A 17,344-nucleotide genomic window follows, 5' to 3' on the forward strand; every position below is an offset into this window, starting at 1 on the left:
TAAGGCACCGTCCGCGTCCCGCACGCTCCCTGGCGGCTGCAGGGCCACGGCCCGGGGACGCGACTCGGGAAGGAAGGCGGGCTTGTGAGCGCCCTTCCCTGCCCCGTCTCGTAGCGGTAACCACAGAAGGATGCTCGATGTGTTTCGTTCAAAAAGGCATCTGGAAACGAGCAGACGAAACTTAATGTAGGCTAAAACTTAAAATAGCTTAAGTCTTGATTGCATTTTATGTTGCTGAACTTGTCCTTTAGAACATTTCCTCTTGCTTTGGATCTGGGGTCTGGAAGAGGTTACATAGCTCAACATTTAACCAAGGTACCGTGTCTTCATACTTTAGTGTGTTTAAAGTAAGTATGTTTTTATCTCTTTATTTTCCAAGAGGTCTCTGTTGTAACTTAAAACAATCCTCTGAGTCTTGGTGAGGTAACTCCTCAGGTATTTTTCCTCTCACATCTGTAGCTACAGTCCGAAGACGTGTGTTGTGCAGGCTGTTATGCTCTTGCCACTGAAGGCTAGGCAGATAGGAGTGCGGGGAAGCTGCCCGTTGTATGACGCTTTAACCTTTGGTGTTGAGTAGGGAGATGTACGTTTTTCAACCCACCTTTGTTGGATGCATTTAGTTGTCAAAGCAAAATATCATTATGAAGATTTGTAAATGGTGAACAGTTTACTTTTTGTGAACTGTGCTGTAAGTAAGGGTACTTCATTGGCTGTTAATCCATGTTTTATATCTGACTGAACTTATACCTAAAAATGCAGAATGTGTTTTCTGTTACTACTTTTACCTCAGCTGTTCTCCCTGGGAGCAATTACTAAGTATTGTGTTGAGGGGGGAAAATGTTTTGTGCTTTCCATAAGGTTTTATCAAGTGTTAAAGAGATTTCTTCCAACTTATTATACATATGTGTGAACATTCCAAAAAATGACTAACATCAGCTTGTAAAACAACTTAAATATTTGATAGACTTTCAAAATTTTATTTCAGGAAACCATTGAAAAGCTTATTCAAGTTGATATTGCAGAGAATGCTTTAGTAAGTAGCTTTCTGAATGCTAATGTCCTTCAATTCCATAACACAGGAAAGCAAAAGTGAGTTTCTGATGTTGTTTTTCTTCTAACACAACATTAGAAAAATGCTGTAGAATCTGAAATCCCTACGGTCAATGTTGTAGCTGATGAGGAATTCCTTCCTTTCAAAGAAGATACATTTGATCTTGTTGTTAGCAGCTTAAGGTATGCGTTAATCATTTATTTACATTTTATTTTTTGGTTAAAGGTGTTAAACAATGTTCTTTTCAGAGTAACTTTAAGGAAAAGAGAAAGATTAATAGTCCATTAAACAGCACTAAGAAATATGCTTGCATAGCTAATATGAGCGTGCATTATGAATAACTGCTGTCTTGGTGGTTCTTACAGTTTTGTTCCTTTGCTTTCCTTCAAGACACATGTAGCTTCTCTTTCCTGGATTTTGACAAACTAGTCTCCAGGACTTGTATCTTCCCAACTTCAAACAAAGAAAATAAAAAACTATTTTTATGAACTTTGGTTTTATTTAGTATCACTTTTAGGAAGGCATTTCAGAACTTTTGCAGCTTGAGAAACCAGTTCGTTGCTTTCGCTTCCGAAATATACTTGGGTAATATAATTATTTGAATTCCCTAAATTTTATTTAATACACAATTATAAAATGTATGCTTCTGTTATTTCAGTTTACATTGGGTGAATGACCTTCCTAGAGCTTTTAGAGAGGTAAGAAACTGTTTTGTAATACTAAAAATCAGCACTTGCCATTACTTGCATGCAGAGTGCTCTATATTTCCATGTCTTGTTTAAATAAGAGGCACAGAAATAGCTTATATTATGCACAAGTATTTTTTTGCAATATTTTTGGCAGTTTGTGGAGCATCAGTTGGTATTTCTACTCATTTGCTGTCTCAAATCAATTTGAAATAAATTACTGTGAAACATCATGTTTGTATAATATTTTATAGTCTTAACAGCTGAGATCATGGTAACTAATGTAAACTGAGGCAATGCTATTGATTTTTGTGGGTTAGCTCTTATTGCTTGTCATACAAGAGTTTTCTAAATCTCATTTCTCCAGAACTTGTTTATGGAACTTGTATTATTTTCATGTCTCGGCTACTTATTTTGAAATATAACTTTAATCAGATAAAGGCAGCTTTTTTTTTTTTTTTTTTTTTTTTTTTTAAATGAAGCAAATATTTGTTAAGGACAGAAAACTGAAACTGTTACTGAAAAAGTCTGATTTTGGATTATTTCAGCTCCTTCCTGCAGATGAAAACCTTTTTCAAATCGGCTAACTTGAGAGCAAGAGCAAGGAATATTTTAACCAGTTTGCTGTTTTTTCATTTATTTCAAAGTGGTCAGTCATTACAGTGCTATTCTATCACCTTTTGGTATGAATAGGAGTACCCTGCTGTCAGGGAAATAAAAATAGACATCTGAATGCCTTCAGTGTTTTAAAAAAAAAAAAAAAAAAAAAAAGGCAAGAAAAAAAAAAGGCTAAAAGGCTTGGAAAGAAATATATAATTTTCTTTGAAATGTAAGTGTTCTATGGAGTGTTGAATATTTTTACCTCCATAGTAAAAATAACTGATGCATTATAATGCCTCACAACAGGGAGGGAACTGGAGTTCTTGGCCAACTTTCATCATGAATGTTCATTTCCTACTTTGGGACTACTGGCTTTAACTAATAGAAGGCTAAAAGGCTTGGAAAGAAATATATAATTTTCTTTGAAATGTAAGTGTTCTATGGAGTGTTGAATATTTTTACCTCCATAGTAAAAATAACTGATGCATTATAATGCCTCACAACAGGGAGGGAACTGGAGTTCTTGGCCAACTTTCATCATGAATGTTCATTTCCTACTTTGGGACTACTGGCTTTAACTAATAGAAACAGCCTTCAACTGCTTAAACTTCTAACCTGTCAATTAAAGGCTTATTTAGTAGCATAGAAAAGGTAGCTTGATTAATAATAATAATAATAAAATAATTAAAATAAATACTAATTAAAAAAACAGTTTAAAATATTTTTGTTTCAAATCATTAGGGTAAACTCTTTGAAGCTCTTGCTGTCTTGTTAGCCTGATTATGTAATGTGGCTCTTCTGGATATCTAAACCAGGGGTCATTGCCAATTCTTAAGGAAAAAAGAAAGTATTAATTTGTTGGCCTTCTTCAGTAGGAACGGGGCTAGGACTTACTAGACAAGAAAGCAGCTTGTCAGCCTTGGTGCTTTAGTAATGATACTGCTATTCTGGCTAGTTAAAAATAAGTAGGGGTAGACACAGTAAGAGTTGCACTACTCTATTGTGCGTTGAGAAGTGCAAAGATCACTACTAGAAACTAAGGTCTTCATTTCTCTTAAGCCCTTAAAAAGTGTTTTTGCTGCCCTCATCTGAGAAACTAAAAGTAAGCAGAAGCTGTCTGAATCTACCTTATTTTTCAGAAGTAAATTCCTTGAGGATATTGGTTTAGGAGTATTCCATTGAAAATAGTTTTACCCTAGATTACCACAGTCCATTTTGTGTTTCCTGACTGTCAGTTTACTTTCTGGGGATTCACTCTTTCTTAAGAACAAACAGTCTCTTTTTGGACAGATTATTTATCTTGCAGTATTACCAAAAGCTTTGGCGCAGCTTGCCTTGTAGACTACAGTCAATATTAAAAAAACTATTAAAACTATTATAATGATTGTTTTAAGTTCATTTAAAAAAAGAAAAAAGTCCTAAGAACTTCTTAGTTACATAGGCTTAATAACAAAAAACTTTTTTTTTTTTCTGTGTTGTAGATTCACCAAGTTCTTAAGCCAGATGGAGTATTCATTGGTGCAATGTTTGGGGGAGACACCCTGTATGAGCTTCGCTGCTCTTTGCAGCTAGCAGAATTGGAGAGGGAAGGGGGATTTTCTCCTCACGTATCACCATTCACTGCCGTCTCTGATTTGGGGCATCTGCTGTCGAGAGCTGGCTTTAACACCCTGACTGTGGTAATTATAAATAGGACAATAATCAGACAGAACAGTCCAGAACATCAGAGCTGCTGGTATATAAAAAATACTATTTACAAATGTATTAGTAATGTGCTGCTTCCTTCTGCATGTCAGGCACCTTGCTGAATAAGTTTCTGAAATAGCCTGGACTGCCTCTGTTCTTGGCTTCACTGTGATTAATGAAACCAACTGAAGTGTATCTTTGGCTAGTGGCCCCGTACAAGTTGAATGGTCTTGGAGAAATGTCAGAGTATGTTAGAGCTGCTAGACACTCTTGCTGTTTCTTCTAAAGCCAAGAAGAAAATAATGGCATTTCAGTTAAAATTTGAGTGCATTTGGGCTACTAAGCAAAACTTCTTAGAAATGTTAAGACAGTATATTCTTCTGAGAAATACGCAGTTGGAACAGAAGTGGTAGATGAGTAGTTTTTTAGCAGCTCTGAAGGCTAGCATAATGCTACTGGTTTAGCTTGATATGCTCTAAAACTAGGCTTCTCAATTCTTTTAGGATACTGATGAAATTCAGGTCAACTACCCAGGGTTGTTTGAGGTTATGGAAGATTTGCAAGGCAAGTATATACTTTATGGAAACATACATGTTTTCTGTATCAGTGATGCAAACGCAGAAGAATTTCACTGTGTGTTTCTTAACTCCAAATCATAGAATGGTTTGGCTTGGAAGGGACCTTTTAAAGGTCATCTAGTCCAGCCACCCTGCAGTGAGCAAGGAAATCTTCAACTAGATCAGGTTGTTCAGAGCCCTGTCTGGCCTGACCTTGAATGTTTCCAGGGATGAGGCATCTGTCACCTCTCTGGGCAACCTGTTCCAGTGTTATCACTATCTGCTTCATAAAAAAGTCTTCCTTAAAAAGATATAAATAATAAATAGTTTATTGTAACAGTGGAAGCATTACTTTTTTCCTTATCTCTGGTGAGTCAGGAGATTATGCCTGTCTGCAGATTTGTGTTGGGAAGCAGACGTCAAAGATTTGCTTCTTCGTGGCCTTCTATGAATTTTCCACTTCCCTTGTGCTCCCCTTCTTTGTGAGCCTGTTCAGTGTAAGCTGCTGAAAAGCCCTGAAAGGGAGACAGAAGCATATATCCTACATACTAACTTTTCCTGCGAGCCTCCCTAATTATCAGGACATTCAGGAAACTGCTTTGGAATGAGACTAAATAGACCCTCAAATTGGAGTCTGCTGAGGAAGCAAAAACAATTGAGATGCTTAACAATTGAGTTAGTGTTTTGATCTCATTTGTCACAGATTGTGAAATAGTCACTCATATGCAGTCAGCTGTTACTTACAGAGCAATTCAGGGTGTCTTACTTCGAATCAGCTGCTGTTGTTTAGAGTAATTCCTTAATGAAAATAGAATGTCCATTCTCTGCAGAAACATTCAGATGCAGTAAGTGATTAAAGAGCTTAGATTTGTGGTTGGTTTATTTCTTACTAAAAATCTCTTGGGATAGTAATTTTGATGCTTATCTGGTAAAAAAAAATACGTTCGAGTGGTGTGTCTGAATAAACACTTTGTACTTGTGCTTAAAGTAAATTATACTGGGAAAATTTAAATGTTTGAAGACTCAGGCTGAAGAAGTAATAGTTTGAAATCATTCCTAGCAATGCAAACTGCAAAGCATTGGCATTAAAAGGCTTGGATTCTTATAGGTAAGAAACTCGCCTAATTATTTGTGGTAAGTTGTTGTGTCTCACAGTGACATTCAGAGGATTCTATACTTACTCTGGCTTAGTAAAAATCTGTCATTAGTGCATGACACTTAACTCATGGCATATGCTATATCTTCTTTTTCTTAAAGCTAAAACATATTTTTAGGTATGGGTGAGAGTAATTGCTCTTGGAATAGAAAACCTCTGCTACACAGGGAGACCATGTTGGCAGCTGCTGCAATTTACCGAGGTAGGTATTTGAGAGGTAGTGAGTTAATCTGAAATGACTTTAAGAACATATTTTCTGTGTCATTTTCTCTGACCTCTGGGTGTTTGGGGTTTTTTTTAACACAAACAAAAATGCAAACATTTGGGAATAGAACAAAATACCATTATCGTACAGGTATTTTTAACCTTAATTATGATGGGATTTGAACTATGTTGATACACCAGTATGAGATATTTTTATTGTCCCAAATCTTGTCACTGAGTCATTGTGATGAATATGTCGTACTTAGTTCTCATGTTCTGAGGACTAAATATTTCTTAGAACTGATGTTCTGTGTACCTTGTTTTTTTTCTCCTCTCCCTTCCTGCCCTAACAGAAATGTATGGAAATAGCGATGGCTCGGTACCTGCCACGTTTCAGATATACTACATGATTGGCTGGAAATTCCATGAGTCACAGGTAATGTGAAGCTGAACTATTTTCTGTTTGAAGGTACTTTTTAAATTACTGATGCTTTAAAAGCTTTTTGCAAAATATTTTAACTTAAAATTAACTCTCTCTTTTTTCTTATTTTTTTCTTAGGCAAGACCAGCCCAGAGAGGTTCTGCAACAGTTTCATTTGGAGATCTGGCGAAAATAGATGGACTTCTTTCAAGAGGAAAAAAATAGTTCTTCATCAGAAATAATAGTTGTCTTGAAGCTTCTATAAAACTTCTCATTGCAAATAGTCCTCACTTGTGCTTATTTTGTGACGATACTCTGCAATTATGATAATCTTCACACAGCAGGTGTTTGGTTTTTTTACTGCCTATGCTGCGACATCAACTGTGTGAAATGGTGTTCACTTTTTTGTTTCTAGAGAAATATTTGAGTGGTATTCAAAGTGAATACATACTCTCCCAGCTTTTGACTAAATTACTATTCTCAAATGTAATGCCTCTTCCAGCCCCACAACTGGAAATATTTCTAAACATGAATAGTAGAGCTCAGCCATAAAGAAAGTTGGATGCTTCATTGTAGCTCAGCTGAATGTATGTAACATGATTTGACTCAATTTACTGGAAGGAGTAGCAAGTGGAAGAGTCCCCTAGCACTCGGATGTGTATGTTTCAAATCCTTTAATTAGCATAGAATTGGCATTCTCTGGAGTTGGTACTCTTTTGGAGATCCATGGCTTTTTTGACCTGTTCTTTTATCTCATTGCATATGAAAAATTATCTAAATATGAGTTATAAGTTACATATACATGTTACTTTCTGCTTTTCTACTGGCAGAGGCTGAAAGACATGAAGTATACTTTTTTCTCCTGAGCTCTGACACGGAGCCATGGCTTTTCCTGTATATAACTGCATTACCAGAAATTGAGGTTAGTTACAAATATGGCCCATTAACCTGGGGTGTTTAGAAAAAATAATCTATGCAGAGATTTCACTTGATTGTAGTACTGATAGAGAGTGGTAGAAGCAAAAAGCATGAAGGATATATAATCAGGTATACCGTTCAATCAGTTTTATCATTGTATCTAGGTGTTGTATCAGTGCTGGTGGAAATGAAAGCTTCTCCAGGCTTGTGTTAAGATTATCCAGCAGGTGGAGTTTGACAGAGTGGTGTGGCACAGACCAAATAGGCAAGGTAGGCAGAAGCCTTTGTATTCTGTCAAGGATTATTGAATTGTGATTCAAAGACTAATACAGATATTAAAGTTACCTCTTGCTGCTTAACCAATGTTCAATTTTCAAAATAACAGAAATGCTGTTTAAAAATAAACTATTCATGTGGTATTCAGCTGGCTAGAAGATGAACTTAAGGGTCTAATTTGGGGGGTTATTTTATCTACCAGGCTTTGACTTTGAGTGAGAAATGGACAGAGAAGGTACAAAACATTGTGATAAGGAGGGTAGGAATACTCAGTACTGCTTTTGCTTACAAGCCTAAATCCATAATTATTCAAGGGGAATGAGTTCATCTTTCATTTTCCTTAGAAAAGAACAGTAACCCTCCTGGAAAAAGGAGGAGGGGCTGTAAGTGGTCTGATAACCTTTGTAACCCTTAGCACTAAATCTAAAACAAGAGCTCGTATCTCTGAAAGCCTCCTTTTTTGGGGGGGGGAGGGGAGGGAGGTTGATTGAGGTTTTTTTTGTAGCACATCAGTGGACTTCATACAAGATACTGCATCTTTCCACAGATCTTCTCTGGCTTAAATAAAATTCACTTATTCCAAGGGGAAGCTTTCCAGTTTCCCAGATGTAGGCTTCCATGAAGTTGTGTCAAATGACTGTAACTTTATGCACTTTTGCTTTAGTAGGTTAATTTCCAGTCGCTTGAGCTGGCGGTTATGACTCAGATGTGTTAAGGGAATGAGGAGGTGGAATGTGCTGGGTAAATGTTAATTGGAGAAATGCTCCTACTGTGCTTGTTTGAAGCACTTGGTTGAGAAAAGGAAGGATTTCCAGTTCTTTGATTCCATATTCTGGAATATGTAAACAGTAAAGTAGGTAAGACTGTGATTTGGTAATGGGGGAGTGTACCTCCTGAACAGGGAGAAATAGAAGAGTAGTTTTCTTCCTAGCACTTAGCAGGGGGGGAAAAAAAGTTTAGATATTCTGTTAACTTGGAAAAGGACTGGGGAGTAGTAGAAGTGAGGAATAATAAATATGGCATTGGAGCAGTGTTGATTTGAGTTAGGGGGCATGCAACCGACAGCTGAGGTGTTTATTTCACTGGCTGGCTGTGTTTGAATAACTGCCTTTTATGTGTGTTTTTAACTGCAGGGGTTTTTTTCCCTGTAGTATTTCTTGGAGTTCTAGCTTACTCTGGTTTCCAGTAGTCACTTTCTTTGTATGGCACTTGAATGAATAGCTTTGAAAACCGTTAGTTTACTATGAACAGATGTTTTTGTCACATAAGGCTCTGTTAAATTCGAATTCTCTTCTTCAGATTTAAGTCTTTATGGCTTTCTAAAATTGTAGCCAGTTGCTAGTCTAGAAATTATTTTAAACTCTAAGTACATGTTAAAAATCATCTTTTGCAGAGTAACTTCTAAAAAGTAGTTGCTAAGGTGACAATGTCTTGTAAGCTTAGTTAGTTTTTAAAATCTTTATGAATAATACAGAATGTTTTTCTCCTGATGATAGAAGAATGGAAAAAGGAATTCTAGGAGATAATTATTTTGACTAATCAAAAGTTAGAAGCCCATAAATAAAAAAAAGTTTAGAAGCAGCATGTTTACACTTAATGAACACTGGTATTTTTGAGCCTCAAAAAGGTTCTGAGGGTCTGAGTCATAGATCAGCGAGCATGCTTGTTCAGTGTCTTTGATTACAAGATCTGTCAATGTATAGTTTTATGTAAGTCTGCTTAGGATATAGGGATGATAACGAGGCCTTACATCTTGCAACCCAAGCATTAGATTTTGCAGATGTCATGCTTTCAAAAGACTGAGAATTTGTGAAGTTAAAACATGTGAAAGGCTTCTTGATTATCTCTAATTTACAAAAATGTCAGCAGAAGTACATAGTGAACCATACAAAATTAAATTTAACTGTTTTTTTACGCTGCTTAAAAAAAAGGAATAAACACGAATGACACTTTTTTCAATGTTTTCTAGAAGTCAGCTAAAACTAAAGCTTGTCAGTTGTGGGGGTAGAAACTTGCCAATTTTTCATACAGTGTTTAATTAGAATTTCCTGATGCAAAGATCTGATCTAGTGGATTAAATTTATTAGAGCATCTTCTTCAAGAAGCCACATTAAGAAAGCTAGCATATGTGTTAAACCATTTAAATTTCCATTTGTCTAACCCAAGAACTTAATATCCACTTTTCAAAGACATGATCTATTTTGGTCCAGATTTTGGAGCCATTATCTAGGGGGTGTACAGTTATAGTAGTTTGATTGGAATCAGTCTGAGCACTGAAGCATGTGACCTGTATAGATACTTGGTTCATTTCCTGAATATCTTAGGTGCCCTCAGGTGAAGGAAAAGTAAAAAGAGAATAAAGAAAAAGAAAAACCTGAGACAGTTGAGTTTTAGCCGAAGGCTGCATATTGGTGTGAAGTAGAAAACACTGAAGAGAGTGCATGTGCTTCTTGTAGGGGAAAACAACTTGTGGCTTAAATCAAGCTAGAATTAAAATGCTTTGGTTTATTAATTGCTTGTAATTAACTGTTAGCCCATGAACTATACATGCAGGATTAATAGCAGCAATATGACAGATAAGTGACTGACTAGACCCTTACAAAGCCTTAGTAAACACCTTCAGATACCTAAACACATCTAAACAGCAATCCCTGACAAGTTTGCAGTTATGTGCTCACCTCTATCCCTTTAACAGGAGGTTTGGGTTAGAAGAGCCCACCCTTCCCAGGAGCACGTTAGCCTATTTTCCATGCATCTTTGGAGATGGGGATGCTGTAGCTGCATGCATACCTGTGTTGTTCCCTATGCTTCACTAATCCACCCACTTGTTGGACAGCACCCCACGAGGGGATGCGCAGTCAGTGCTTGTTGCACCCTGTACTGTCAGCCCGCTGGCAGGCATGCAGGCTGCTCCTGGCTGCTGGGGAGGGTGATCCCATAGGCCTCAACAGAGCTTGAGATGCCAGGAGGGCATTTTCTCGGTGTCAGTCCAGGTTTTGACTGCTTCTCTCTTCTCACTGTTAGAAATGTTAGTGCTTTGGATACTTGATTTTAAGCTGATGCTTTTTTCCCCACCCAAGGTCTCTTGGTAACTGTTTAATCTGGCTGATGGTTGTCTTCGTTTTCAGCCTTACCAGATTGTGAGCAAACACGCTCTCAGTTTTGGATATTCTGTTCACACACATTACACTTGTATTTATATCTTAGCAGCTGATATTGTCGCGGCTTTTTTGCCAGGAGGAGGCCACGTGGATTGGCTCCATGACTTGGAGCTGTTTCTTGGGGTACAAGGTGCATTCATAAAGAGACAAAGTTCTCCTCAGAAAAATGTTTCTGTTTGGAACCTCATGTTGGAGCAGTCATGATGAATACTGGGGAATCGTATTTGGCCTCAAAGTGTTCATGGTAGGCCAGAATGTATCACAATACAGCAGTCTCCTAATGGCTTCATTTTTACTGCACTAATGAATCCCAATTCATGCATTTGTTTTTCTGTGTTCTGTAGGGATTCCTTATACTTTGTGCAAGTAAAGTGCAACTTGAAGTTGTGATCTGCATGTTGAGTGACTTCTAATCATTGACCTATTCTTTTAATATTGCACCCAGAGTTTGTGTGAGTACACTAAGAAAATAAAGAATAAAACTACCCTTGTGAATAAATGTATTTATCAAGAAAATTTCTATACTTCTGTTCAAATATAATTCCTGGTTTCATAGATTACAGAACTACAGGGACAGAAATGTGTTGGATACATTTCTGCTGTATATAATACCACCTTTTTAGCCAAATAAACAACCTAAAAAAAGTGACTATTTTACTTAGTATATGCATTACTTTAAATGGTTTGAAGACCTAATCTTAAACTTTTTACTTCTAAGGTGAAGTACCCTAATATTAAGAAATTACTTATTCTGTAGAAATAGTATCCAAAATGAACAGTTTACTAAGGGAATCTAATGGGTAACAGGTCTAGTAACTAGTAACTTCAAATTTTTTGTTGATACTGGAATTCCTGTACTCTGTTTTCTCCCTGAACAGAGCCACCGATGGATGTATGTAATGTCCCCTTTTTAGCTCCTCCATCATCTCATCTCTACAAAGTGTATATATATACTTCTTTAGCATCTAGGTGGCACAAGCATCCATTCTTACCAAAAGCTACTTAAGGGATGTCAAGTCTCCTACTTATTTTCTACTATGTATTCTATTTTTCTTTTTGTGAAGATCTATTAGTTTATTCCAGTTCTAGAATTACTCACTGCTTTAATTTGGTGCAGAACTTACTGACTTTTGATAGAGGACTTCTGATGTTATTTCTTAATATCAGAGTCACTTTCACTTTTGTAATTAAAAATGTAATTCCCATAAAGAACCACTTTAGATTTGATGATTATATTCCCAGTCAGTATTTTTCCTGACTCAGCAGCAGAATGCCCAGTCTTACAGGAGTAATATTGCTGGTTTGAGGCAACAGCTGTAGCAAGATTTAGTTGGTAAACTAATGCTGAACTTCCTAGGTAGCCAGGTTCAAAATATAGACCAAAGTCATGTCACAGCCATTTGCATAGCATCCCATCCATGCCTGATTTTTTGCCTGTCAATTTCTTTAGTTGCCTATAGTTATTTCTGGAATTCCAAAAAATAGCAGAGATGTAGCTACTGCCAAGAGGTTTTGTTAGTCACATCTCAAAGCATTCCTTAGATTATTTTGCCTACAGGAGTCAGCTTAGAAGGTATTCTCAGGAGGAGCTGTGGTGCTGTTCAGTCAGCAGGCATAGAGCACTTGTTTGATGTGTGGATGATTGATCTTCGATTACCACCTTTCACAAAACAAATGAAAACATCTGAAGTTTATATGTAAGCTTTCCAAATAGTAGCTTACAGTTTGGATTTGGTTTTGTTTGGTTGTTTTTTTTCTCTCCTTGCTCAGTGGATCTTTGTTGTATGAACACTGAATGGATTGGGTGATTGCATCTATATTCAGGACGTTTTACTGCATGGTGGCTGGTACTTTTTGGTAGATGGGAGTTAATTATCCCTTATTCAGAAGAGAGAATTTAATTTATAGCTTCTACAACTCTGTGGTTAGCTATCTCAAAGTTATGGAATTAAAAGGTAATAGTATGATTTTTTTTATTGTCCCCTGAGATATGCTTGGAGTAGACTTAGTTGTTTCACTTTGGGAAAGGATTCAGGTTTACAAACCCAAAGGCTTCATAATTGCAGGGAAGTGTTTCCTTGCGGTTCCCTGCAGAGAGTTAGTATATCTTCACAAATGTAAAATCACTCTGCGTCTGTGCTCCTTGCTGGTCTTTTCTACTGGGCAGCTCAGCTTTGTTTTACCAGCTTTCCTAGATGTCTGAACAGTCACACAGAGACAGTGAGTAATTTCAGAAATCTTGAGCATCGAAGTCAGAGTCCCTTAGCTGTAAAAGGATCTAAGAGTTAGGTGTTACAGTACTGAGTACTGCAGCATACAAATGCTTCTGTACATCTACGGTCTCAGATTCTGCTTTTGAGTATTGCTGAATAACTCCATTTAATTGTACTGTAAATATTATTGGGTTTCTAGCGGTTAACCATCTTGAAAACACATCAACATGACTTAGTAAGTGTAACACTTGAAATGAATTTACAAATGAATCTTGGCATAAGACAAATGTATTTTAACACTGCAGTTTGTATGCCTGCTCTCTGCATATTTATTTTCAACCTCCAGTTGATTAGCTGCTTTGTCTTGTGTACAGAAATGGCCTGTTTAATGCAGTGGGAAGTCAAGTAGAAGCCGGCATTTGTTAATGGATGCTTAGAACAGGCACAGTCAGATGTTTTAAATTATTCTAACTAAGCAGTAATTGTAATTTATTTCTAAAGATAGAAGTATAGCAACCCAATTACCTAGTTTCCTCACAGACTGTAATGAGTACAGTTAGCATAAAATTGGTCTATAAATTTAATGGGCAAATTCTTGTTGTGTGGACATTGAAAACACTAGCAAAAATGTGGCAAGCCCTGTTAGAGTCTATATAGTAACTTGTTCCCATTAGATGCTTCCTTGACAAAATGCATTACTGTAAAATATCCATCAAATCTGTTCAGTACAAGGAGTTCTTAAAGTATTAGCTCAACAGGGGTGGAAGTAGAGTTGAAAGTTCCTTCAGGAAAAAAAACTTCTTTTTGTCTGGGTTAGCAGTAGGGGTTTTTTCCCTTTTTAACATGGTATTACGACTATACATTCAAACTTGTGATATATTTCAGGTTGTGGTTAGTATCAGGCCAGTTTTGTATGTGCAGCCTTATAAGAATACTTGGATCAGTTCTTCTAAATGTAAAATATACGTATAGATGATAAAGATAAAAAAAGAAACAAACATGTTGGTACTGCACTGAAAAGGGAAGGGGGTGCTGGAGTCCCCCAGCCAATGCAGAGATTCTCAAACAAGGATTCCGGCAGCTGCTGATGTACACAGGTGCCAGCAGTTGTGTAGTTTGCTGGATGTAACCAGGTCTGAGGCACTTCAGAATTTCTAGCTGATAGAATCCAAAGGATGCTTTTCCCTCACTTCTAGAGCTGATTTGTCTATGATGGGAAATTCTCTTTGTGACTGTATTTTTATACAGTACAGTAAAGAAAACTGAGAAAAACATAGTTACGTTGCACTGACCTGCCAAGAATGAAGTGGTAAAAATTACAGGCCACAAGAACATGTACTTAGTAAAATATGAAGTTTCTTCTACTTTGCCTGTTCTGTAGAGCATGAATAAACTGTCAAAAACCCCCGAGGCTTGAAGAATAGAACCAAGTTTTTCAAAGTATGTTTTCATGATGGACTTTTCATTTCACCTCTTTGTGCAAGCAGGCATTACTGGAAAGAGGGATGAATGTAAGAGACTTTTCCCTATCACAGACTTCTCAATCATGAAAATGCTTTAATTACTTTGACAGTGCATCCATTTTAAAAGTACTTTTATTGCATCATTCTGTTAAGTACAATGAATAAAATTACGGCTATGGCTACGACTGTGAAAGTAGGAGTGAGTTATTTCTTGTGGACTAGAACACCGACTTAGTGGCACTGACTTTCCTAGGGATTTATGCCCTACCACACTTTTTCCTACTTGATAATTTTGTACAGCACAGTTGCCTGCCTTCCTGTTTTTGCCTTATAACACTAACTGAGCAAATGGAATAGTGTGGCTGATCCTGGGCTGCTTCTGTGAACTAGTGGGCCACTGTGTGTACTCTGTGGCTAGCAGCTGGCCAAACAAAACAGGCAGTGTGTTCAATTCTCTTGTTTGTAGGTCCATTAGAAGATGTATTGTTACACTTCTAGGATTTAACTCACAGCAATGTAAATTCTTTTATTAAAATGTATTATTTGCTTACATTATATAAAGAAATTTGATCTTTAAATTTCCGAAGTATGTAATGTTGGATGTTCACGTTGGTATCGGATTAATAATTGTGTTCCGAGTTAGACCCAAAGAATTTTAATCCTGTGGGACTTCTAACTTTAGTTTATTCCAGAAATGGTATTTAAAAGCAAGTATTCAAATAAAGTTTTTTTTTTTAGTTCCTGAACTCAATGTGAATCCTTCAATGAGGGGGAAAAGCATGGAGCAGTCCATTGCTGGCCTCCATCAAACTGAACTGTACTTTTCTAAAATAGAAGTTCTTGTGCAGGAGAAGTGTACTGAGGACTTTTGTTCAGAGAGGGTCACTGAAAAGGTAGGTCAAAGTTTTAAATAAATCTCTTTAGAGACTGTCTTCCTATCTTATACAGTAAATCGGTGCATCTCTCTTCACTAGTAGCTAAAGAGTAAAGATCTTAATAAAGTGGAAATTAAAACATGCATTCCTCCTAAAAAATGCTTTGTGACTGATAAAATAGAAGTAGAGGTAAGCACAAAGCAAAGCCATGTTTCCCAAGAAGTTTGTTATGAAAAAATAGACACATAGGTAAGTTTGGAAGCTGGCTGCAAGCCAGGTAAGTAAAGCAACGTTATTGTTTGTAAGAATACTTGTGTTGCAGTCCAATACTTGACTATTCTCTTCAACTATTTTTTTTAGCACAAGCTTTCGCATCTATTGGAAGTAAAACACTTGTGCTCTACAATGAATATAAATATCTGTGGCAATATGTCATAGGTCTGTGCTGTGTGAGTACCGTCTTCCGCTTGCCTTCTCTTACATAACAGAAATTACAACTAAAAGTGGGGGGGAAAGTTATTAAATACCATACACAACTTTAAGTGAAAATGAGAATGTCATGTTAAAGAGATACTGTTTGGGAAAGGTGCCTTAGTGTTGCAATGATGGGAACAGTAAAATAATCTCTGTTCATATAACTTTCTTGGGTCAGAGTTTTTCTGTAGTGTCATTCTTGCAGGTTTTGGGTTGCATATGAGTTAAAAGTTCGAGATTTACAACATTAACCCCAGCACACTGCTGTACATGTGTGCAATAGCCAGCATTCAAAATAGGTACCTACAGCAACCCCCATCAGCCACCTGTTGAAAGTCCTACGTAAATCTGATCTTAGTGTTTTCCTAGAAATCACCTTTTCAGCTATGTTCTTAGGGAACAGACTTTCTGAGCGTACTTCATTTAAAAAAACCCAATAATTTAAACTCCAATACAGTGCCATTAACTAATAATATTTTTACTAAATTGTACACCTGACAAGAAAATAATTTAACAGTAATGAGAACATTAAAACCAGTATTCTATGGGCCACATACAGTTTGTATTTTAGTAAAACATGCATGTTTTTATAATGTATTTTGCAGAAATATAGAATGTGATTACTCTTTTTTTTCAGTGTTTATATATGCAGTTATTGTCACTTGTATTAAGTTGTTTTGCAGCTTATCCAGCTCAGTGGAATACGGCTAACTGTATGTTGCTGAGTATTTATATTTAACTTCTTTCTCAAAAGGCAAAAATGCATAATTATTTCTAAAACAAAGTGTGAAAATCCCTGTTCTGGTAAATTTTACTTAAAAGCGTAGTATAAATTGACCACAGGAGAATGAAGTTTGTGATTGAAGAGAAATGTAACTTGAAAAGATACAGCTGTAGTAGATGAAAATATGTGAGAACCATGAGGACTTCCCTCTTTTACCAAGAACTAGAACAGCAAAGATGAGAGAAGGAAACTAAGGAAAGAAAGATGGCTCACAACTTGTCTTGAAGTTTGCATTCAAAACTAATGACAAAGACTTAAAGGTATTGCCAACTCAAGATTAAAAAAAAACAACATTAAAAGTCCTATTTTTCTTTAACCTTATTTAATAGTTTAGATTTCCTTATGTATTTTTCTATTTCACCTTCTCATGCCCTGCCTTCCCCTTTATACTGTAGACAACACTCTGCTAGTTTTTCGTTTTCAAGCTGTGTTGCTTAGAGGTACTCAATCATAAATCACAATGGTGAGTTTCTTTCTATTTACTAAATGAAAGAGTGCACATGACTTTGGGATTGAATGATAAGTTTGGTTGCCACAAATGCTTTGGCTTAAGACCTTGACATTCATTCCCTCTCCACAGGCATTTATGTCAGGAAAACTCAATTGTTTGAGCACTCATGGAAAGCAAATACAAGAAGTGCAGTATGACTAAAGCAAATTCACTGAAAAATGTAAGTCCATAGATGTTTTTCAGTACTTTCTGCAACAGCCAGAACTAAAAACAAACCAGAAATTCACTAATATCACCACTGTGATCTGTGGTGGTTTTGTAATTCAAAAATTAATGGATAATGACAAGAAAAAGGGTGAAAACTGAAG

At 36.6% G+C, this 17,344-nt stretch overlaps 1 protein-coding gene across 4 annotated transcripts; it reads left to right on the forward strand.

Annotated features, from left to right (window-relative positions):
- Positions 1 to 6: 6 nt before the first annotated feature.
- On the forward strand, positions 7 to 14,956 carry NDUFAF5 (NADH:ubiquinone oxidoreductase complex assembly factor 5). Of its 4 annotated transcripts, none has more exons than XM_035890241.1 (9): positions 7 to 315; positions 986 to 1,033; positions 1,130 to 1,233; positions 1,710 to 1,749; positions 3,819 to 4,016; positions 4,527 to 4,587; positions 5,855 to 5,938; positions 6,294 to 6,376; positions 6,500 to 14,952. In XM_035890241.1, exons 1-9 carry the CDS (start codon positions 229 to 231, stop codon positions 6,584 to 6,586), a joined length of 792 nt encoding a protein of 263 aa, XP_035746134.1. In that variant the 5' UTR covers positions 7 to 228; the 3' UTR covers positions 6,587 to 14,952. The 4 variants fall into 4 exon arrangements, 3 of the variants coding, with proteins under 3 accessions (XP_035746134.1, XP_035746135.1, XP_035746136.1); XM_035890243.1 differs by having other exon boundaries at positions 255 to 347; positions 6,500 to 14,956; XR_004841449.1 differs by lacking the exon at positions 6,500 to 14,952 and having other exon boundaries at positions 5,838 to 5,938; positions 6,294 to 6,308.
- Positions 14,957 to 17,344: the final 2,388 nt, after the last annotated feature.

This window comes from Egretta garzetta, unplaced genomic scaffold (assembly GCF_000687185.1).
Source record: "Egretta garzetta isolate BGI_Z169 unplaced genomic scaffold, ASM68718v1 scaffold252, whole genome shotgun sequence".
Taxonomy (NCBI): Eukaryota; Metazoa; Chordata; class Aves; order Pelecaniformes; family Ardeidae; genus Egretta; species Egretta garzetta.